The sequence below is a fragment of the Gymnogyps californianus genome, chromosome 4 (assembly GCF_018139145.2).
Source record: "Gymnogyps californianus isolate 813 chromosome 4, ASM1813914v2, whole genome shotgun sequence".
NCBI classification, from domain to species: domain Eukaryota; kingdom Metazoa; phylum Chordata; class Aves; order Accipitriformes; family Cathartidae; genus Gymnogyps; species Gymnogyps californianus.
Window position 1 is genome coordinate 56464745 of NC_059474.1, and position 25026 is coordinate 56489770.

The 25026-nt window shown below is 36.7% G+C and overlaps 1 protein-coding gene across 1 annotated transcript in view; it reads left to right on the top strand.

Moving 5' to 3' along the window:
- Positions 1–25026, top strand: part of BANK1 (B cell scaffold protein with ankyrin repeats 1) — a 165875-nt gene that overhangs the window by 51276 nt on the left and 89573 nt on the right. Inside the window, exons 4-8 of the mRNA XM_050896054.1 lie at positions 3810–3958; positions 5094–5232; positions 7213–7355; positions 7513–7515; positions 15152–15272. Coding sequence (XP_050752011.1) covers positions 3810–3958; positions 5094–5232; positions 7213–7355; positions 7513–7515; positions 15152–15272 — 555 coding nt within the window. The remainder of the gene's footprint in view (positions 1–3809; positions 3959–5093; positions 5233–7212; positions 7356–7512; positions 7516–15151; positions 15273–25026) is intronic.

Below are 25026 nucleotides of genomic sequence, written 5' to 3' on the forward strand. Positions count from 1 at the left end.
TGAAGTAAAATTGAAAACATCAGCACTGTGCCCAATTAGGTGAGTAACTGTTACAGTAAATGTGTGTAATATTTTATTATTTAAATATGAACTTAAATTGAAGGTCAGTCCTTTCAATGTGACCATCAGTAGTAAATTCAGTAGTAAATATTTGTCAAAAGTAAGCCAACAAAAGTAACCAGATGGAAGTGGAGCATTACCCTCTATAATAGACGATAATTCCCAGTAGGACCGCCCTGAATACTCAAGGGAAGATTAGCATAGATTTTCCTTTCTTTTTAGCTTCTACCTCATAGTGCTGTCTAAGCATCATTAGATATATTTAATAATTTCTTATACTTCGATCCTACAAGAAAGGGTCCGGTTTTATTCATCCATTATTTTAATCATTACTGCTACATTTTAAGAACCTCACGGATAGGTCACCGTTATATAAAATGTTAAGAGAACTCATTCACCAAGCAACAAATATTCTTTAATAAATCCTCTCTCTTAGATATTCCAGCATTATAATGATGTTCGTTTTATGTTTCTTTTAAGCTAATCTTCACCTACAGTTGTAAATTCTTGTTAACTGATCATTTTTCTGAAAGCCTTAGCAATTAGTGGAGCTCCCTAGCCGTTGCTTTCAGGTTAAAAGCAAGACTGTAAAGAGGATTCACAGTGAAAATGTCAAAAATTTAAGTGTTCCAAAGACCTGTACATCAGGCAACACCTTCTGCCCACGTTAAACAAATATTGTCTATACATTGCTCCATTTGTGTTACTAGAATCTCATTACTGTAGTATTAAACTCTTATGAGCTACATTGTTTTCATTAATGCCACCAAGCCAAGGCTTGCGTAATCTCTGGTGTATCGCTTATTTGGCATTTACAAATAACACTTCATGTGGTTGTTTCATGTTCCACATTTTCGGACAGATAGTGTGCAACTGCTGATAGGAATCTGAGTGCTGGAGATTGTGGCTCTCGAGTTTGGTTATTAAATATATAGTAGTGATAATATAGATCCCTGTTATTCTTGGACTGCTGTACATGGCTTTCATTGATTGTCAGGCAGACCTGACATTTAGTGAAAGAGGTCTTGATGGTTTTTAGCTAATAAATTGCTAACCACTTTCACAGTCAGCAGAAGAATCCCTCATTCTCTTAAATATCCAAGTCTTTGATGTAAGAGCCACATTTCTTAATAATTTGTCTAAAATCTAGGGCTGTGCAATCCTAATACTGACTGGGTTGAAGTCCTGGTGTTGTAGTTATATGTCAGTAGGCATAATAAAAATATTAAAATGCAATTAATGTGGGAGGAAAATGTTATCCTAATTTAAACCAACTTGTTAGCACTAGCATTGACGTTCTCAGTGATGAATTGTTGTGGACATTAAAAGGTGGAAGTAACTACTGTCATCTTTGATAAGTAGAGTGCAGACTGTAGAAGTAAAGCTGTCATGAACTTCACATAGATTAGAATGCATCCACGCGATCCTTGAAGAATGATCACTGACAGAAAGCTGACATCTGAGAATCCAGTGCCTACCAGATTTGTTATTCAGTCCTTTCATTTTGTCAATCTGATAATGAAATATTTCTTGTCTTTGCAAGACTTCTTTGCCTAAAATGGCAGAAAAAATTTCAGAAGAAGCATGCACCTCATATGAGTTGTCTTCTGAAGTAAATTCTATGTGCTTAAATATAAGATTCATGAGTCACTTAAAACATGAACACATAATATTCCCAAAGTACGTGCTGTGGGCATAAAATATCCTGTTTTCCTCAACAAGGGTTCAGGCCTTTCTTTTTCTGAAGGGCGGTGCTAAATAAAGTCTAGTCTTCACAGTGATAATCAGAGAAATTAATGCACTTACTTTTTGAGCTGGATTAGTTAAACTGCATTGAACTGTGGGTGGATTCTCATTCAGAATCAAAATAGCCTTTGTTCAGTGTAGCCTATTTAACTTTCAAAATAAATTAAAGCAAATGGAATTAAAACTACTTCAATTCAGTAAAGTATGTCTACACATAGGTTCAGTGTAATTTTACCAATCTACACTGAATTCACAGTTTAAATCCAGAATTAGTTTGCCTTAAAAGCATGAGAATATAAGCAGAAGTAGGCTGGGAAGATTTTACTGGCTGGTGATGAACACTGAACCCGCCCGCCTTAGATGTTCAAAGAACCTTTAGCTTCCTCAACAAAACATGGACAAATGATACTTCTTTTTTTTTTCTTTTCTGTTTTTTTTTTTCCTTTTTCTGAGATCTCTCTAACAATCAAAGCATATATCTGGAAAAAAAAAAAAATTCTACATCAGACATAGCATACCCAAGTTTCTGTACTACATTCCCTGGCATAACTTCACTTAGCAAGCACATTTATTATAGAAGAAGTTTATTAAATCTATGCCTTCTTAAGCAAGGCAAGGTTGGTAAGGAAAGGGAACATTCTGTATCAGACAAACTGGTACACATGGGGGAAATAAAGGCAAGCAAGAAGTGAGAAAACTAATTGTAAATTACCAATATTGATGCTGAATGGAAAGAGTTCTGTGCCATTTAGGAGCACTGTGTGGTTTGTGTACCTCAGTCACTTGGGCACTTTTGGAAAAAACTCAAAATGGCTGTGGTACTTGTTTGAGCAAAGCCAAATTGCTACTGTTCTGTATTCTGCCCATCACTAATTTATGTTAATATTCTACATCCATTTAAGAGGAAAAGATGTGCCTGAAAAGTTATTTGTGTCCTTGAATGTAATTGACTGTGTGTTCCATAATTTACAGTAATGCAAGACACTGTTGATGTCTCTCAGGATATTTTCTCACCAGCCAGTCAAGATTTTTTAACTCTGAGCTGCTTGGAATGATATCATTAATCTAACTAGGTGACTGCAATATGCTGAGTAATCCTGCGTGATGAAGAGCTGCTGCAGTCCTTTGAGACGGGTGGCAAGAGCGTTTTGTACAGGGTAATAGAGTGTCTGGAAAGGAGTAGTAGTGATACAGCTGAGAAGTAGCAAGTGTGAAGAATAGCTTTTCTAAAACACAGGCTTAGTCAGAGCTCTGCAGATGCAGTTGTCAGTTCTTTTATATTTCCTCATTAAAATTCTGTGATTTGGTGAAGGATTCACTATGGCTCTTGGGCCTTTACCGGTACAGCAAAACAGAAAAGAAACTGGTTGCAAGCTATCTGTATGACTGGCGTAGCATTTCCAAACCCAGAATATCCTACACAAAAAATGTATGCCTTCAGTCCATTGTTTTGTCTACGAAGGAAGGCAAAGACTATGGAGTCTGTGTCAAGGAAATCTGTGTCTACTGTCATAGTTACCTGGTCACAGGTATCACTGCCCTCACATAAATCCTTCCTGTAGACAGGTGGGCTGATGTTGTAAGTGTGTAGCATGTCCTTGTTTACATATAGGGAAAGCAAGAGTGGTAAAAATCCCAGTTTATTCCAGTGTATGAGAGTTTGTTCTTCTGAGACTACAAAACTGGCTGATCTCTGTGACCTTGTGGGTCACAACAACTTTGGTCTAAAGGCCGTGTCCCTTTTGACTTTAGTAAGATGAAGCATGAGCAGAGCCTGTTCATATAAATAAAGGCTGCAGGATCAGAACTTCAGAGGCAAGCTCTTTATCAAAGGGGGAAACCTCACCACATTTATATGAAAAGGAATTTTGCCAGGCTTTCATGCAGTGCCCTTAATGTGACTCCAAATGCCATATGAGTAATATGTTGGAAACCACATCATTGCCATGTTTTGTTGATCTGGGATTATTAACAATGTCCTCATTCCACATTATTTATTTCAGATCACCAGACTAGCTCTGATGTTAACTTGTTAGATGTCAGAGGAGCATCAGAAGAAACAGACCTCGGTTTTAAAACAGAGGTACTTTCTGAAACATTAGAAACTAATGAGCAGCCGATATTGGTGCTTCCAGGAAGAATATCATGTGAGGTAAGGTTTTTGGATGCTAAAATCTTTGGGATAACAGTCAATGTTCTTCTCCTCTTCCTGCTGCAATCTCATTCATACTATAACAGTTTTGAAAACAAATAGCAGATAAGGGGCCAAAATGAGAGTGCATTGAGACTGCAATGGGATTTATTTTGCCTTTGCGTCACATTCACACTGCAGCCAAAAGATTTCCAAATAAAATAGTTTCAGGACAGCCTCTGAGGGACTTTATCTCTATTAGAATTATTTGGCAGCTTGGACAGAGATATTACTGTCATGTGGGCCTTGTAGTTTAGAGGGAGTATGTAGTCAGGCACTTCTTGACAGAGATGGAGTGTCTCTTGGCAAGAATCCATGATGGGTATACACAACAAGTGCTTGTGTGAGCATATACCTTGTCTGATTTTAAATGAAATCAGAAATATTTATATCTACATATCTGCATGCATATCCAATGGACACAAATGTTCATATGTGTTTGTTTTTAATCAGAGTTGCTGTGAGAAAATATGTGAAAATGTAAACAGAGGAAGTACAATATCCAGCACTGCATTCCTTTATATAAGTGAGTGGCCAAGGTCAGATATGAAGGTTGCGGTGTACATGGAATGTCATGTATTTTGCTTGCTATCTGTCTTTCAAAGATGACTTACATTATTTCATTGTTGAAATCAGTACAGTTCTAAGGGAGTAACATTCCTTCTGGTTCAGGAGGCAGTAGAGGAGTATTGTCTCACATTACCTGCTGCTCCTGTCTTACTTTACTGTCAGTTCACTGTAAGAGTTTAAGTGAGTCTGAAGTATTTTAGGTTCTTCTTATTAGGCTGAATGTCACTCTAGACTATAAAGTAGAATGGTCTTAGAAAGTGTAACAATTCACCTACATATGCATTTAAAATACTGTTTTAAAATATTGTTAGGTAAGCTGAATTTAAAATACTACATTAATTGTGTCATTTATGTCAGTAAAATACTGAAGGATAACACTGAGATGGGATCATGTTTTGGTGTTATGATTCTCTTGTACGAAGCCGTTGGTAAAGGAACTTTCCTTCCAACTTATGTTTTCATTTGCATTTTACACTTTCAATATAATTTTCTGAAGGACTGATAGGAACATATTTTAATTTTATAGAACCCTGGTGAAATATTCATTTTGTTGAAAGATGAAATAGATGATGAAACTTTAGAAATTGAATTCATAGCAGATAATCAACGAATTAGGACACAGCCAGCCTCTTGGAATAAGAAGGTCAAGTACATGAAAGCCTTAGGTAAGAAAAACATTCTTTACCTTTAAGTAAACAGAAAATTTTGGACTCTCTTCACTTTTTCTGGTAAGTAGTTTCACTTCCCACTATTTTGTAGGTGTTTCCTGTACATGGGTTTTGCACACAGAACATTTATTAATAATGCAGAGAAACAAGGCCTTGTGATTTTTGGGAAACTAGGTTCTATTAAATTGTTTTTGTGTGGTTAAATGGCAGGTGGCAGTCTTAAAATGTCATTGATTAGTCACAGATTAACATTCTTCAAAATCACTGCCATAAAATGCAAAGCTAATATTCTTTTCTTATTACTCTGTTATGAAAATGTTTCATTTTATATTTAATGCAGGAAATTTGGTTATACTCCTCTCTATAATTCTTACTGACACAGGAAATAATTTCTTTTCTTTGTTCATGTCCAAGCCATTTCTCTGTATTACTCAGCTCTGCTGGTTTCTAATGATTTTTTTCAACTGCTCCATCCCTAACTAGTTGCCAACAATTTCAACTATTTAACAATAGTTTCTCTTAGGAGATCTGTGCAGATTTAAGGGCCCCACTTATCCCCACTCACCTGATGTGAGTTAACAATGAAAACATTTTTCACCTGAGTACTCAGAGTGTAGCTTGCTACTGCACTGTATGCAGTCTCCATATAGTATTTTATTCTAACACTATTGCAATGCAACATTAGATAGGAAGAAATATATATATATAGGCTAAAATTTTCAACAGTGGCTTCTTGGAGCTATATTTGGGTAATTCTGTGGCCTGATTTTCATCCTGAACACTGTCCTGAGACGATGGCCACATAAGGCCTGAAAGTTCTTTATCACTGTGATGGTGCAGAGAGTTTGTTTTTAGAGACCTGATTGGGAAGTACATGACCAAACTGTAACTGGATTTCAGAGAGGGAAAGCTGAAATTCTCATTCACAGATCTTAAAAGATTCTTCCAGAATTATTCTCTGAGAACACTGTTGATTGCAGGAAGGTTTCTATAGTGGATGAAGAAATAAAATATGAACAGTAAATGAAATATTATGAAAAATTTGGCAGAGCTGCAGCTCAAGTTTAATTTTGTTTCTTACATCATTTTTATTTAATGTCTCTCTCTGCAGGCTTTGGGAGTACCCTTTTTTAATAGGGTCCAGCTGATCTGATGTTATCAGAAAAATGTTTGGTTTTTTTTTTAAAAAAAAAGCATTTGGGCAGTTTCCATTTAAGTGATTTAAGGTGATGTTCTATTCATTTAGTTTCTTTGGCCCTATTATTCTTCTCCATTTTCAGGGCTGCCCATTTTTATCACTCTTTTGTGGGCAGAGCTAGAATTTTAAGAAAACCGTGCTAGTGCTGGTATGGTACAGCAGGATGCCTGGCACAATGAATACTAATGAATTATAAAATGTGCTCATAAAGAGGGCTCATGCTGCATACACAGAGCAAGTCATACTTAAGTAACAGACTGTACAACTGCCTCTTTCCTTTGCTTTTACTAGATAAACAACTGGAATGGAAGTAATTATATTGCAATTTCTGCAGCCTAGTTCAAGTCCACTTTTGAGAACCTTGCCTGCAATTAAGAAAAATGTTTCCAAAGATGAATAGCAATTTCACTATTTGTAATAAATCAAGTTTTCCTTAATTTGTAGGCATAAGGGAGCCGATTATAGGTCATCAGTCTATGAAAGGGAAGTTGGAAATTTGAAGCATACTGTTTTCATCTCCTTTCTAATGTGAAGCAATACAATAGCTTTGTTTTATATGGATTTACAGATATGTATTTTCTTTTGTCAGCTTTTTAATGTTAGACTGAAAGACCTGGATAAAAAACTAACTACACTAAATCATCTGTGAAATGCAAATCCAGTTCATCGATTCTATGCCTTTTCTGTGATATTTTCCTGTTCTTTTACTCATTCCCCGAGACCTCTGGTCTGGGACTGTAAAATATTTTCGTCTACTGTTCTGATTTGTGTTTTATAAGATTTTCCTGCTGGCCCTGTATATGTAAATGTCTACTGTGGGGGATTCATTAAGACCACAGCGCAGATCGAGTACTATACTGCACTAGAGGAGATTGAGCACATTTTTAAGAAAGTGGCTGACCCAATAGCTTTCACTTGTCAGGTAAGTTGACTTCTGCATTTTTAATAAAAGAAAATAGAATATAAATGCCTATATGAGCTAAGAGATAAGACACAATCTTTTGATTGCACAGTGATGAGTAATGGCTCAATAATAGGCTCAGGATTAGAGGCCTGTCTTTGAGATGTCTAGTTGTAAGCAAGTCAGGCAAGTGAAAACAATTTTTCTCTCTTTTTTTGTTTTTGTTTAGAGAGTGATATAAACATCCTTTGTGCTGTATATGACCAATGAACAACGTCCTGCATTACAGAGGATGAAAATAATAACAAATAGTGGCGATGTCCCTCTCCATTTAAAGTGTTCTTTTTAGTATGTTCTAAAACCAATAGAAGCAAGTAATCTTAAATCACATTGTATTTGGAGGATTATTAGTCATTCACTAGCAAACGGGATTTTTCTGGCATAGCTTGTATGGAAGACAGTAGGTTGCTATTCATATAGAGTCCATTTACAGCTGCTGAATTATCATTCATGTGGTTTGCTGGTTGCCATGCAGATTCTTTGCATATATTTAGAAGAATTCAGGTTTTGAGCTGGGTTTCAAATCAGCACAGCAGGCTGCAGTGCTCTGCAGCATGTCCTTTGCCAATGGCACATACAAAATAGTAAGAAAAGAAAGCATCTATTAAGAAAGGACGGAATCTTAGATATCATTTGTTGAATGGTGGGTAGCCCAAGCAGACTTGTCATGATGTCTATATTGTAATTGCAAAGCCAGAACAAAAATAATAGTCTGTGTTTCCAGTGCAGACAGTCTCATTTTCCTGTGACAAATCTACCTTATCTACCACCTAAGGCATTACACTCATAACGAAAGGATTAATAAAAAATGATGTATTGAATTATTAGTGTTCTATTAAGGATGGGGGTAGATTCCTTCCAAGTGCAAGTCACTTCTGGTCAAAGAAAACAGGCTGTTGCACAAGAAAAGTGGTGCAACTTTAAGTACAAATGTGTTCTTAAAATCTTTTTAGTATCCATCATTCTTTAGCCTGTATTTTGAAGGACATCGAAGTAAGCTTCTAACAGGTTTCATTTAAAATTTTATGCATAAGAAGTGGGTCATAATGATTTAAAAAATTATAATTAACATGGTAACCTAGATACCTACAACATACCTGGTATTTCCACTGGAGAATTATTTGTGTTATTCAGGAGTTTGACCCTTCATTTAAGCAGCATGACTAATATTTAGTAAGACACATGCTACTCAAATGCAAAAATAATTCTGTGCAGAGCAGTAGTGCACACCAGGAAATACAGCTGTAGTGTTATGACTATCAGGTACGCTTAACAATTTCCTCACCTTTACTCATCTGGATAATAAACAAGGATTTAAATGAGGAGACACTGTTTGCCTGCTCTTAATTTTATTGTTTTGGCAACTGAAAAATTAATGCCAAGAAAATTTTTATAATCGGGTAAGTTTTACAAGCCACACAATATCACGGCTGCTCTGTGGGAAAGTATACTAATGGTAATTCTTTTGTAAGTGTTGGAAGATTTGTCATCATATTGAGTAGTACCTGCTGGGCCACGGAGTGAGGAACACTAACTAGGTAGGTAGCTAAACTATTTCCACAAACTTTTAAAATACTTTAAGCTCTCATGTAAACCTGATTTAATGGCAATAAGATACATTGTAAAGATGCAATTTAAAGAACATGATTTAATTTAATCTTTAAAAATATGTTCACACAAGGAAAAAAAAACAGACTTGATACTAATTAGAATTCCCATCAAGTAGCAGGAGTAGTAGTAACTTTTATTTAACCAGGATAATTAAAACCTTTGAGACTATCAGCTCATTTGCAAAAGTATCCTGGGGCAACAGTGGTTTATCTATGCAAAGTAACAATCAAACACAATGGAAAACAAAATTAAAATAAAATAGAAAAGCTTACAGCAATTATTGATCAAAGCAATATCACTCTGTGGTTCAAAGAAAAGTTCAAGATTTTCACAAATACTTGCAATCTGAGAAGTATCTCCTTATTAAAATTCTGTGATGAAAGCAAATTGCTACAGTAATGCATACCAAAGACACAATGCTTTAGTAAAATGCTTTCATTGTATTGTATATTGAGTTGCCAACCCTTCCAGCTACTTTGAGATGCTATCCTCGTTGAGATTATTGTCCCCTTCTCCACTTTGTCCCCCAATAAAGCCAAACAGATAAACAAAACCCAACAAATAGGCTTACAGCTATCCATTCCTTTTACTGATGGTCAGGTCAGTTCATATATCTTAGTGGGAGACCAACAAAGTATGGTACCGCTGCACTTATGAATTCCTCTTTTTAGAGAGGAATTAAAAATTAACACTAGCCATATTTTAGATTAAATGTATGCTAAGATTTTTACAAATCATGGTTTTGGATGAAATTCTTTGCCACATCTGATAGATTGTAATTTTCTGTGTTCCAAAGTTGTCTGAATTTAAAAAGCATTTACCAACATTAACAAAACATTTTAAACAACCAAATAATTATTTAAAATGTAAGGAAATAAATAGAGTAAAAAATGAAATAAGTTTCTTTTTGTAAGTTTCGAAAGAAAAAACCCTGAAATTTTATAGTAAAGTAGGAAGAGTTGGGATCATAATAACTGAATCATAATGCTGAATGAACTTGCTGTCAGAAGGTGGGCGGTGTGGGGTGGGCATTGGCTAAAGGCCATGAGTTTTTTTGTTCTCTCTCTTTCACATAATTCTGCATTAAAGAAACTCTCTTAGGGAGTTTGTGCTCTTACAGTAACCCGGTGTACAGACTGATTTTAAGGTTCTTATAATTCATAATTAAACTTTTTCATATTTCATTTTTTACTTTTCATCAACTTCTCATTTCAACATTCTGCTGGATTTACATGCTGTATTGATTTTTCTCTCAGACTTCCTACCAAATGCAACTAATGATTCAATTATTTAGTGCTGGGCTTTCCTGGTACAGATTTCTTAGATTAAAAAAAAAAATTGAAATTAAAGTCATATCCTTATTACTGAAATTGATAGGTTCATGTTAGTTTGAGTGACTTAGAATATTTAAAGAGACTCAGGAAGTCTTTATGACAAACTTTGGTTGAATAATACTCCTATGATTCTGAGAGACTTGGTGTCTTAAAGGACATTTTTATCATAGTCATCAAACAGGATTCCAGTTACAGTGTATATTGAAAAAGAAGAATGAAAATAAACTGCAGCTTTTTCTATGAAAACTTGTAAGAAATAGCTATATGACTTATGTGGTGCTATTATGTATGCGCCTTTACCTGATCCCCAGAGATACTTCCTTTGAAACTGTTTTTAATATTTCAATCTTCTAAGCCACGTCCGCAGCTGTTATTTTAAAATGTTTCTTTCTTTTCCTCTAAGTATGAAATCTCTCCATATTCTGTCACTGGCTAAAATTGTCAGAAATGCCTAAGTGATTTTTAAGCCTAGTCCATTCTCTTTGGCAGAAGTAATCTAGATATTGAAGTGCATATGAAGTAATGTCTGATATGTAAGAACTACTGAAGAAGTTTATGTAAATGTAACCTTGTTAGTACTGCTAAAGCCGGTGAGAAATATGTTAATTTACTGGCTGTGTATGCTGTGTTTCAGTGGCACATATTTTCAGGGCTTTGGCAGCAGTTATTAAAGAATGTGGATCATCTCGTTCACAAAAGTAAAAAAATATGTGCTTGGTCGTCTCCTTTTTCAAGGATGTTTTTGGAAGCCCAGGTGTGATGGTCAGCACTTGGGGCTTCTCTGTTGTTAACAGCTGTGTCCTGTTGCTCTGAAAAGGGAGCGAGGGAATGGAAATAGTGCCTGCACCTGGGGAGGTGGTACTGAGCAAGGACAAACTGCTGGTGATGAGCTCTGGGGCAGGTAGCACACTTGCAGAAGGACCAAGATTGAAGGGCGGAGCAGAGAGCAGTTGGCTGTGTTTCAGAGAGCATGGGAAGAATTGCCCACAAACTCACTAGCTTACTTCTGAGCGGCTCCTGGAAAGAAGAACTTGCCTGCAAGGACACAGGGAGAAAGTAGTGCTTTTACTTCTTTTCTGTCATGTTTTAAATCTTTATTCAGATAAAATGTGGGCTTTCTCAAACTCCTGACTGGCTCAGCGGTCCCTTGCAGTGTGCTTAACTTTAAACATAGTTCTACTTCTGTTGGCTTTGGTGAAGCTTCAGCATGAACATTAGGTGCATAGCGTTGGTGGGATTTCTTGGGAAGATTTCATGGGCCTGTAGAGACTTGTGTAGCGTACAGCAAAATATGTAAATGCAGCATCCTTAGAGTCTGTGAGTGCTCTGGAGCAGGAATGGCCAGTAAAGTAAAAGTCTCTAAACTGAATTCCTTCTTGGAGGAGGTGACCTTTATGTTGGTCTGGAGCTGGAGAGTGCAGAGTGGTCCTATTGCTAGTTCTGTTTCACTGTTATTTCTGTTATTATCTTCACATAAGTACTGGAACAGGCTCTGCTGTATGTGAGATAAAAGACATTAACATAGGCTTTTTTTTTTTTAAATAACTAAACTAGATTTTCCTACTGTGTCTTTGTTGTAGAGTAGCAGAACAAAGCTACTTGTTATGGTTTAGTTAACAAGATAGCTTGTTAAATCATTGCTTGAGCTTTCAGATTTTAGATCCCTGGAGTAAGAGAAAAAATTTGAGGTGGAAAGCTTGAAGCAAATTGCACTGATAACTGTGTATAAGAAGTGTATTGTGCCTGACTTGGTAATCATAGAAATAGATAGGCTGGTCATCGAAAGGCAGGTCTGTTAAAGCATGAGAAATTTAGCTCTAATTTAATCTGTACCCTTTGGGAGATCAGACAGTCTAACTTCTGTCTTAGCAACTTGTGAAAACTGAGCTAGCCTGATGTGGTTAAGCCATGCAACTGTTTATGGCCTTGAAAATTTTGCTGCAGGTTCCTGAAGTTGTGTGCTCTTCTCACTTTAAGAACTTGCTCCATCTCAGGTTGTGAAATGTTGTTTTATCCCATGTAAATGTGGTTGTCTGCAAAGTAGGAGCTATACACTCTTAAGGTACTCATCCTCCAGATTTCTGCCTGAATAAAAGGGAGATGGAAGGGCTCCTGCCTCAGCTCATATTAAAAAGCAGAGGAGCTTTGTAGGCAAGATTACCCTGAGTGCTTGCTGAAAAGAGACTGTGGGATGTTTATTTGGCTTTGATATACAAGACAGTCTGAAATGGATTCTGTCTGAAATTGCTCCTTGGGCATTTCAGGACAGATGACAAGAGGCAGGTGGTGTTGGGGTGTTTTTTGTTTGTTCATTTTCTTTTAAATAGAGAGGGCTAGATAGGTAGCAAAATGTGTAAGGGGTGTCCCTGCCATTTTAAATGGAAATTAAAAATATTACTTCAGGTTTAGTTTGTTCTAGAAGCCCACCTATATGTTTATTCTCTATATAGTGGAATTTCTGCTATATAGTTGCTTCAGAGAATACTGGTGGTTTTGAGCGTCTTTCTTCACGGCACAATATCTTCATATACACTCATCTGAGCTAGTTCCTGCGTTATTAGCTATTTTTGTCCTACTCTAGATAGAACTCTATTAAGGTAGTACCAATGATGATACCATATTGTCGTGGTTTAACCCCAGTCAGCAACTCAGCACCACGCAGCCGTTTCCCCCTCCCCCTCCCAGTGGGGTGAGGAGGAGGAAAGCAAAGGAAAAAAAAAAGTAAAACTCGTGGGTTGAGATAAGAACAGTTTAATAACTAAAGTAAAATATAATACTAACAATAGTAATAATGAAATATAATAATAATAGTAATAAAAAGGAATGCAACAAAAAGAAGGGGGGGGGGAGGAAAAAAAACAGTGATGCACAATGCAATTGCTCACCACCCACTGACCGATGCTCAGTTAGTTCCCGATCCGCGCCTTCCGGGCAGCTCCCCCCTGTTTATATACTGGGCATGACGTTCCATGGTATGGAATACCCCTTTGGCTAGTTCAGGTCAGCTGCCCCGGCTCTGCTTCCTCCCAGCTTCTTGCACACCTGCTTGCTGGCAGAGCACAGGAAGCTGAAAAGTCCTTGGCTTAAGATAAGCGCTACTTAGCAACAACTAAAACATCAGCGTGTTATCAACATCATTCTCACACTAAATCCAAAACACAGCACTGTACCAGCTACTAAAAAGAAAGTTAACTCTGTCCCAGCCAAAACCAGGACACATATCTAAGAAGACCTACTCGGAATAAGAGAGAATAGTATGGTTTCCTAACTGAATTTTAATACTAGTCCTCTTAATAATTTTTAAATATAATGTGGTTATTCATGTTAATGGGGGGGTTTGATAGATATTTGGGAGGCTTTGCATATCCTTTCTCCATTCACACTGTAAGTCTGGTACTCAGGTTAGATCTTTATTCTAGAAAAATCCTTAAAGAATTTTTTTCTAGGCAGTGTGGGTTTTTTTTAATCCTTATTGCTTTGGTTATTGAGGACTAAATTATGTATTCATAATTATTGAATAACAAATACAGAGAATATAATGTGACAGTACAGAAAGGGTGAATTATGGGAAGAAATAGGTCACAAGTTAATATAATGGTTTTTATGTATCGTAATCAATATTGGAAGGGCAAGTATTAATTATGGGAAAAATAATCATATTTTATTATTGGTAGCTATATGCACAAACTTGTCTTCTAATTCTGGGTAGGACTCAGATGAAAATTGTATCTTGCCTGTGTACTCAACACTTTCTGATCATGTCACACTTATTTTCTTACTCACTTTTAACAGCCTCGGGAATTAAACTTCATGTTTCATCAGTCGACCCCACCATCCTTTTCTCCTCAGCATGCCAGTCACAGAGTTTCTTTTTAAGTTTATATGCGAAGTGTGTCTGCAGTCCCAGAATTGTCTTGGCTAGAAACAGTTCAGCTATGGGAAGGCAAACTTTAATGCAGGGCTGCTGACACCTGAGCAGAGTAAACCAACTTCTCCTGACCGCGTCTCTGCTGTGGCTGAGCTCCTTTTGGTGCCCAGTGCAGCACGGACTGGACTAGCACCGTAGTACTCAGTGTAAAATATCCTTGTTGTTCAAATCTCTGTAGTCATGCTTCTCTTGTCACACCAAGGAAAGAAACACTTAATTATGGCTACCTTGAGAGTCATTAGGAATAGATCTAGGTCTTCTGTCCAGAAACAGGCAATCAAAAAAAGATCTCATGGCAGTCAGTGAGGATTTCCCTTGTCTAAAGACTATGTATTTAGTAGGAAGCTAATCTAACTGGTTGCTATCAGTTTCTTAATCTGTCAGCAATGTTATGCCTTGGTTGATGGAACTGAAGCTGTTTCCTACTTAGCAAAGCACGCAATCTTAATGTAAAGGTTTTGGATAACAGAGAGCTGCTGTAGTCTTTAAACTCATCCTGAATTGCTGCTGTAGTAACACCTTGGATTTATTGGCACCTCGCATCTGTCAGAACAGTTCCTGGTTATTACACTGCATTGTTGTAGCTAAATCGAGAGCTGATAAACACAGATCTTCCTGTCTTTACCCTTCATCCAGAAGTTTTTAGTCATGGCTGAACTTCATAAGTTATAATACCTGTTTTTCTTCAATTGGATCGTGTTATCATGTTCCTTCTGTATTAGAATATCTCTTCTGTAGCTTTCAAAAACTATGCTCTTCTTACTAAGAGTGAGTTTGTAATAATACTGTTTTGAGTAATTTGATTAACCAGCACCCTGAGGATAAAGTTAAAAATACATACGCAACAAATGTACTAAATATTTTTTTCTTTTTCTTTTAAACAGGCTTTTAAATTTTCTTCTGTAGAGAAACTGGACAATGTTCTGACTTTGTTACTGAAAAGCAAAATATCTACTTATGAATTCAGCCCATTCCAAAGTGAAGAAGAGCACCATCAACATGCTAGTGAGTCACTTCTTGTATGCATTGATTTTTATTACTGATGCTATGGTTATTACTTATAAATGTTAATAAGACTATCTTTAAGTATTTAAAGCCACTAGTGAAATGGAGGAATCCACAATAAAGACAACATAACCAGGAAAAATGGGAAAAAGAATTCTGTAAATCATTACTTCATGATTCAGTACTATGTATTTATACTTGTCTAGATGTTTCATCAGCTTTGGATTAATTGCAAACTGACAGCTTTGCAGCTGATCAAATTTATACTTACAGAGAAAACAGGCAATAAGAGACACGAGGAGATGCCTGTACATTATATATTTTTTGCTAATTGCTCTTCTGCAATACAATTTAAACTTCACTTTCTCAAAGTTTGGTGACATAAAAAGAAAATTGGAAAGATTTCTCTGTCTGAAGAGAATGAACTTTCTTTTGAACTTAGAACAGCACTAAACTTCTCTATTCACTTTAGTACCTATGCACTTAATAGTTTCCATTACTTCTGGCCAAAAGATAATTATATTATTTTTAATCAAAAAAAAGGCATCCCAGTGAGTTAAAATAGGATTTGTCTATAAAGTAGACACACTATATGCACAGTTCAGTAGTGTATCAACAGAAGCTACTGTTTAGTACCAAATGGAAGGTCCTGGTTGAATTCATTAACCACTTATGAAGGATTCAAATTGGTTTGCAATAAACTGAGAGTGTGATTATTTAGCTTGTGTTTTGAAAGCATCATTATGATGTTATTTCAGATGTGTGTTAGACCACAGCTTTTCTAAGAAACGTTTGGGGAAAAACAAAAGCCAAGAAAATGTGTTTCCCTTCTGAAATACTTAAAAAAAGATGTGTTTGAGTTGTTGCCTGATTCCTGTTTTGTGTACCTGGCTATGGTTTTGAGAGAAAATAAGCTCACTACAATCAAGTACAACATAACACTTACTTCTCATAACCAAATATAACAAGTTTTGAAGGTAGCTCTACTATGATCACTATCATGCTTCCTTTCCTTTTTGGTAAGACTTCTTTGATGATGGAATTCACCCCTCTGTACTAGATAAACATGATTCCACTTGTATTCTAAAAATGAGCTTAAATGTGAGTCTAGATTAGTGGAAGCAAACAAATAGGGTGTTAAGTGAGGCACCTGTGCTTGACATTTTCCTGTGCAAGACTGCAGGATGAGAGTGTATAGGACACATTAAAGAGTCATTCCCAACATGAAATCTTAGTTCTGATGATCAAAAGATTTTCTGCTTCTCTAGTGACCTGTTAGATCTGGGCACATTTTTGAATATTGAGAATAATGCTTACCAACCTGCAATCCCTCCCCAAAAGGCCTGTGCGGTTCACAAGCAAGTTGACTGCTTGTGAGCTTGAGCCAAGCAGTGAATGAACTGGTTTGATGTACGGTGCAACAAGAAAGTACAAAGTTAGATGCCTAGATTCTTCATGAAAGAAAGATGTGGTGGCAAAGCTGGAAGAACTCACAATGTGGGAGGTCTAGGCTCTGATCCCCCTTCTGCCTGAAAGGTATGTAAACCCATGTCTTTGACTCCCTATAAGAGTATCCCAAACAGGCATTAGACATATCAGGTCTAATAGAGGACTAGCATCTCCTCGTTCAGCAATTTTTATAGCATTTTATTCCAAGCACCATTTTTTCTTCCAAAGAGAAAAAGTCAAAGCATGAAAACTAATTAAATACTTTTGGGAAGGAAATGAAGCCATGGGACGAAAAGCTCTGTAGCACTGAGATGAGTTATTCTTGTGTCTCTGAACAGGCAGATGAATCAGCCCTAATTTCATAATTCCTGTATGTGCTGCTTTTCCCTAGTGGTCAAAATAGGCTAACTTATGCCAGAAATCCAGTTGTCTGTTTCCAGAGGGAACACAGACACTTTGCATTGAGACATACTTGGTTGAAATAGAGGCACGTCAATAAGTCAGAATACAGATATACTTTTAACTTCTCAGTGACTACCTGTATGTGATTCTATAGGATTCCTGCCCACTTCCAAACTTTGTTTCTAAAGGCTTCAAAGACTACTGAACTCAATAAAGCCTCTGATTAGACTTGGTATCAAATGCTTAGTTCATAGAGCTTTGAATGTGTAATTTTCTTCCAAAAGCTGGAGTGAGTTTTTTGTGCATCTAGCATCTAATGGACTGTACTTAATCTTCTTGCTTTCCAGTCTGGGTGTAATAGCTGTAGCTTAATAATAATACCTCTACCCAAAGGCAGATGCACTCCTTGGAAGCTAGATGCTTCCAAAGTAAAGATGCACTCCTTTCAACCTAAACACTAAAAAAAGTTTAAATCTTTTTAAACCTTATCCTTGGGAGACTGTTTCATGACTCCAGTCATTGGCATGACTACAGGAGGTCAATCTTGCAGCATGAGGCATAGATAAGAGAAACTTTTCTCTGTACAGTTTTACCTTGATGCTTTATTTTAACTTTATAGCAGCACATCAGGGTACAGCTGATAAATTGCTGTACTTGAGAGTTCTCAATATGAACTCAAAGTGAACAAATAATGAAGAACTCATGATTGATTTTTATTGGATAACTAATGAATTGCATGGTTTGACTTCTCACAAAGTGTACAGCTGTGTGATTAAAAACTTAGGAGTGTAAAACTAAATATAAAATTTAATAGGAAAACTGCACGTGATGTAATCAAAGAAAAATGCAATGTGATGCTTGCCTATATTAACAACGGTTTAGATCAAGACATCACCAGATGCATGTTTGCTTACATAATTTTTCAAGAGCCGCTCCTTTCCCCAGAATGGCTGTTTAACAATTTTTTTAGTATGATGAATGCAGTACTTGCGAGAGGCCAGTGTCTAGGCTGGCAAAGTCAAGATAGATGGCAAAGGTGCAAAAGGTCAACTCTGATACCATCTTACTTTCAATGCATCTATTACAAATGTCTGAATAATCCTCTCAGCTAGCGCTTTTTTGTTTGGTTCACTCTTCAATGCATAGGGTCAGATTGCCTAATTTAAGGCAATCTTATAACTGTCTTTATTTTGTACGCAGAATCTCCAGTGGAAATGCAATTTCATCATTCTAGGTGATAAGAACAGAAGTATGTACATGATATTAGTATAGCTCTCAGTGTGTGTTTCCTATCATGTACATACATGATCATACTTACAGTATTTTTTTCTTGCAAACCCTGAGGCTGTTTGTCTTTCAGTTTCCATTTATTCAAATTAAGTTGGAGACTTTGGGCACTTGATGACAGGCCTTATGTGTAGGTCCTTATTTAGTATGATCTTTTCTGAATGACTGGTCTGTTATGCCCAGTCTGTTATATCAATATAACCAGGTCTCATAAATGTCTGTGATTACCTGTCTGTATACTAATATATATATATGCAAGCATGCCTATAAATAAGATGTGCTTAGGGTAAAATCATCCATTGTTATTTCCCTGGGGTAGACTCAACTAGAATACTTTCAGTATTCCTATTTCTTTTAAATACTAATAAAAAAAGCAAGATGTCCTGATAAACTTACTATGTTACCATAATATCTAACAGAACAACTTTACCTGCTTGGGATAGGTATATCACTGGATATAATGATTTCTGATAAGGGAAGTTTTTCAAAAGATGCCATGGATCCATATATATTCTAGAAATTTGAATGTCTTACCATCCAAGCAAGGAGAATTGTTTGAGCAGCACATCAGACTTTATGAAGTTCCTTGCAATATGAAAACCTAGGGCTATAGCCCTGCAAGCACTTTAATATGTATGTAATATTCTTTCTCTGTGGGATCTCACTTGTTGGACTAAATGCAGGAAGGAAATTACATCTCTGCCTAAATGGAGGCAATGATGACGCTATAGCTTTACTTGTTGTTTGACCTCCTCTTGTCAGTATTATTCAAAAGAAATTGATTTATAAAAGGCAGCAATTGGAAATGGTAAAAATAGGAATGTGTGCTGATTTTTTTTTTTTTTTTTTTTACAAATCATGGTTTCCAATGATAGCCATTGAAATGTATTTTGCCATGCATAAGATGAGTTTCAGTTGCGTGCTTTTAATGAAGTATCCTATTGTAATAGTTATTGTAGTAACAAAAAAGTAAATCAGGAGCCTCTATCAGAAAAATATTGTTGGAACTGCTGTATATGTAAAAGCTTGTCAGAAATAAAGTGCACGCTTCAGACCTGAACTGTGCCTTTTTTTGTTTTAATTGCTTTTTTGTTGTTGTATTATATGTTTTCTGTAGTTCTAAAGAAGATAAAGGTATCTGAACGTTGTCAAAATATATTTAGGATTATGCATGGATATTACGTACTAGCAGTGTATAGAAGAATTAAGAGAAAGACTTTTATTCAGCTTATGAAGGGGAAGAATATTTTAGTAATGAGTGATATTTAAAGGGGTTATTCTGCAGTCTCTGAAGGGGAATACTGCAAGCCCAATCAGATGAGAAAGCTAAACACAGACTGAATAGAAGCCACTGGAAAAACATTGTGTGTAACAACATTAACTGAAAGAGAGAGCCAAGGCATGTCTGGGATTTTTAGTGGTGGTGTCCTCCATCCCTTGTGGAAGCACGTAACTAAAGCCAGAGGTACTGTCCTGAGTATTGTACATTCTGTACCAAACTGATTTCAGGGTGCCTTGTATGTATATTATTCCTTTATATTCTGGTAATAGAACCCAGTCAAAACATACTAACAAATCCAAACTCATATTTCAAAACTTTTCTTGAGCTTGGGAAGCTTTGATTCTGCTCTTGAATCCTCAGGTCTGGGACTTCTTGGTACATTGATTCCTGCCCAAGAGATGGCAATTTACTTGAGGAAAACCTGTTTCTTTTTCCACTGTTAATGAATTCTCCTTTTTTTACAAGTTATCTGTTACTATTTCTCCAATTAAATTCAAACATCGAGGCTTATGAAAAGTTCTGAATTTACTCTTTTTGTAGAAAATACTGCTTTTTGTCACCTAACACTGCTAGCAACATAACAAGTCCTATCCTGATTCCTGTAATTCTTTCTTTCAAGCTGAAACATCTATCCCAAAAGAAGAAATAGAGTCTGGGTTTTCAGCTGCTAGCAAAACAATGGGAGAAAAGATAGACTGGGGGAGAAGAAACAGATGGGGCTTTAAGTATTTCTTTGTTTTAACTGATATTGAAACTGTAGAAGTCACCTTAAGTGTCTATTTAAATTGCTAAAAAAAAAGTAATGTCCTGTATCAATAATTTGAGAAATAAAAGAAGGATGTCTTACAAGATCTGCAGGAATATCACTGTAGGCTGTTCTGTTTGCTTACTGCAATTTTATGAAAATTCCCGCAGGCTAAGACAGTGCTACAATACAGTAATATTAGATTTTATGCTCTGTTTTATAGCTGAGGTGTTCCAGAATGCTCTGCAGAGAAGGGATTATGACAGGACAAAACAGCAATTCCCTCTTAACCTTGTGTATGTCAACTAAAACTTTAATTAAAAGCAAGCACTGGCCTCAAAGTTAGTTGAAAGTTGAAGAAGCTGCCTTAATGCGCTTAAAAATATGCCACTCGGGCACCTTCTCTTTAACCTTTCCTTCCTGCTTATGTTCACCAGCTAACTAGTTCTTAGAGTAGGTGCCAAACAGTGGCAGCTTGTCTCTGTTAACATTCTTCATTAAAGGACTGCTACTGAGTAAAAGCTATTCAATTCTAGTTACCCTAATAACTACTACTTTTGTCCAGTTCTGTATATTTAGCTGGAATGTATCAGTTGTTCCAGTTTCATAGCTGATAAAAGTTCCAGCAATTTTCCCCAATTCAGTGTGACAAACTCGCAAGTTCAAGAAGTGTTTTCTGCCTGAAGCATGTGTGCTTTCAGATAATCACAGCCTCTTCCTACTGTGCATAATACAAAACTTCAGCTAAAGCAGTTAAACACAGTATGGTGGAAATTTCTTTACAGTAGAACATCTAATTTGTCTTAAGAGCTCATTGAATTTTGTGAATTGGCAATTAAGTGAACAATTATAATTCAAAAAAAACCCGAAACAACACAAATAGATCTTGCAGTGGGTTATTCTTACTTGGTTATTTTGACAATGGTGCCCTTACTTGTCATTGAATTACTGTAGAACCTGGAGGAAAGAGAGAACTTCTCCTTTGTCAGGTGACTTGAGAGGGATTTAAACAGTTAGTGGTGCCTCTTTTCAGAATGAGGGCAAAAGGAAAGAGCAGTAGGCTTCAATCATCTCTTTTGAGGTCATTAACCTTACTATATTTTTTAATTAAATATGTATTTAGGGGAGGAATTTCTGAGAGCTTAAGTCTAACAATATCTTTTTCTCCTCACTGTATGGGTGGCGAAGCCATTCGCTTATACAGGGCAGAGAATGACTCGTGGTACCACAGCCCCATACAGAAATGGGCACTGAAGTGATAACTGAAGTTGCTGAATTTACTAAGAGAGCGATTGTACCAGGGTGGCCTCAAGTAGTTCAATAGTTCAGGGTTTTCTATCAGCAAGACTTGGAAAGTTTGGCCCTTGAAGATTGCATTCTACTTTGTGTAAGTGCAGGGGGCTGCCCGTTGTGTTGCATGAAAAGGCTTTGCAAATCAGAGTGTTAAAAGTTGTCTTAAATTGGTGGAGCTCAGTATGGTCATCTGATGGTCCTCACAATAACTTTTTGCCTTGTGTCACAACTTGATGGCACCAGGCTTCTGTTTCATGGGCAGAAGAAATTAAATCTGTCCATTTGAACCACTCAATAAAGCCTTTGCATGCATCTGCTTTAATGGGCAACTAATCCCGCACAACACTGAAACAAGGTGTGGAGGTCCTCCCTTTCTGAGAGTAAGCCTGGTGGTGCCGTAGTGACTGAAGATGACACGAGGTTAGTGCGGGTGGATGGAGGGCTTGCTTATTTTCTATATTATCAATATACCACCATATATTGATACCTGGAAAAGGTGTAGTTATGAGGCATTTAGTGGGTGGAGGGGCAAGGTGACAAGTCAGGGGCCTCCTAATCCCAGCTGGTGATCTACATAACCAAAGGAAAAACAGTGCATATCTGTCTCTCTTGAGCATGAAGACACTCTTATGGTCCGGAAGTGTTGTGATAATTAAATGAAATGGAATCTCAAAGCCCAGGACCAACACACAAAGCTGCATACCTGCTTTCCCCACAAGTTTCTGGTGTTTGTGTGGCTCCCTCCCTCCACACCACGTGGTATATATGAACCATTTGTGGGAGCAGCTGGTACAGTTTGATGTCTGAAACTGTTCATGGCTGACTGCAATGCAGAAACAGCAGTCGTTGTGTCTGTAACCTTTATCCTCCTACATTGTTCGTTGCTGGATCTCTAACTCTGCATCAGCAACTGGATCAATCTCATGCCTAGCATTAATTCCTTGAGGGGAAGGGAAAAGAAGTCTGAACAGAGCTTTCTCTGCTTCTAATCCCAACCTTGTTAGTACCCAGCCTAGGCTGGAGATGGAATATTATCATGCCCAAAAGAAAGCAGATGAAGTCCAAAGTAAGGTACTGCGAATAGTACGATGTTGTGATTCAGTGATGTTTGGATTCCTTAAAGGAAGAGTCTCCCCAGGTGGTCTCTTGAGTTAGAAGCCTGTATTTCTTGTCAACAGAGAAGAGTTTTTGGTTGTTCATTTGGGAGTAGGGACACCTGGCTGAGGAGAGAATGATAGTGAGTTTTGTTAGCCAGGATCGCCAGCTTAGAGTGGTAGGACTTGTGTGACAGGAGTCAGCTATTTTCAGACAGCTCTTTGCTCTTAATGCATCTGTACAATAGGAAGCCCCAGAAGCCATATGTGTGCTCATCTGATCTGCATTTTTTCTAAAAAGTGTCCATGTAATCACCCTACTGTATGAGGCCTGTGTAGTTCAGATTTCTTTGCACAAGAAAATAGGTCTTTGAGTTCTGCTCATTTTGAGCAGAGTAGAAGCACCAAGAAGTTCAGTAATGTCTGAAGGGAAGGACTTGAAACTTTTGAATGTGGCTGTATATTGTGTTTTATGATCATGTCCACTAGCTAACAGTAATACTATGTATTATGGTGCATGGCCTGGCAAAAATCCAGTGTTTGTCAATACTGTATTTTGCTAAATCTTTGCTGGGAAGAAGAGTGCGTTCGTACAGTTATGTTACGAAAAAGGAACTGTGTTTAATTTCATGGAAGGCTTATGGCTAAAAAAATCCAGTCATAGAAAGCACAAACTACATATTTAGCAAGATAAAATATTTCAGGCAGCCAATTTTACTCTGTATTACTTGTAATAACAGTATACCAATAATGGTGTAAATGTGATGATTTTTTTCTTCCCAGAACATTCAATTCCTGTTAAAATTGCCATTATGCCATTGTTTTTTGTACTACTGAAAGACTTTAAATTCAAGGGTCAGTTATTAATTTATAGATAATAGTCATATTTATTATAGAAATGGATTTCACCGTAGTACTTAAATTTATCTGTAAAATAGATGCTGCAGAGAGAGCTCTTGAATGAAATTAGGAGATAGGTTACAATAATTTTGTAATCCTGATGCAACTTATGTAATTTGCCCTCTCTGGACTTGGGGTCTTTTGATGGCACTCTTGTCTGTTGCACCTCTTTTAAGCATGGGGTGGAAATTCATACTGTGAAAGTAATTTGAATTACTCTGTGAACAGAACTTTCCCTTTTATGCTCATTTTTGAACTGGATGCCATGCAAAGATAGAAAAGATGAAATTATTTATAATGACTGTCAGTAGATTTATGTCTTGAGCAACATTTGTATCCTGGAATTAACACTTCAATAATTAAGTTCAGTCTTTAGATTTAACACAATCCCAAGAAAGTAATGTAATCCTTGTAGCTTCTTTGTTCAGAGATGTAATAGTGATGCTAGCATTGACGCTTGTTTAAAACTACCCTTTTGGAAATTGCCTTTCAATCTAAGATCTCATTGGATCTTGTACAAAAAGAAAATCCCTCTGCTATTAAATAAAAACAGTCCTGCTTGTATGTGCATATACGTATGGAATTTTGTTGCATTGTTGCACAAAGTTGCTGATGGATAGGTTGGTATGTAGCAATAGCACTATCCTCGATGGCTCCTTCACCTATAGTCGTAACTAGAACCAACATTTTGAGGCTGTGTGATTTTATAACACAGCTCATGTAGCCCAAATAGTTGTGAAGGTGTACAGGTCAGATTTCTCTGAATACTCATTCTCAAAATAAGAAACAAATTAAACTATTTCTATCTCCTGTTCTTGGTGAAAGTGCTTTAATATTGTTTATGTGGTGTTAAAAACATTCGTTTCACTTATGTCTTTTTTGAGTATTATGTAAAAGATCTCACTACCAGTGCTGCTGTTAAAGTTTTCATACCTGAAGACAGCCTTTTTTTCTGCTTACTGCAAGGAGTAATGTAAAAAAAAGGTTGCTTTAGGAAACTGATTTATTGATTTTTACCATCCTCCGTGGCTGGCTGAGGTATTTCATTTGTTAATGATGTAGTCTTCTGTAATGTTCAAAGTATGTAAGTGTAGCAGTCCTGCTTGAATATCAAACCTAGCTAGGGAGGAGTTGAGTGGTGACCAGAAAAAACAGCTCAACTGCAAAGGAGCCGAAGGGATTTTGGAGTTGGTTCTGGGATACCTCTGTTTTGTGTTACTTTGAAAACTCAGATATAAGCCTAGAACAGGCTTATGAATACCACTGACTCTTTTTCTCTTTATATTGATGAAGAAATCATAG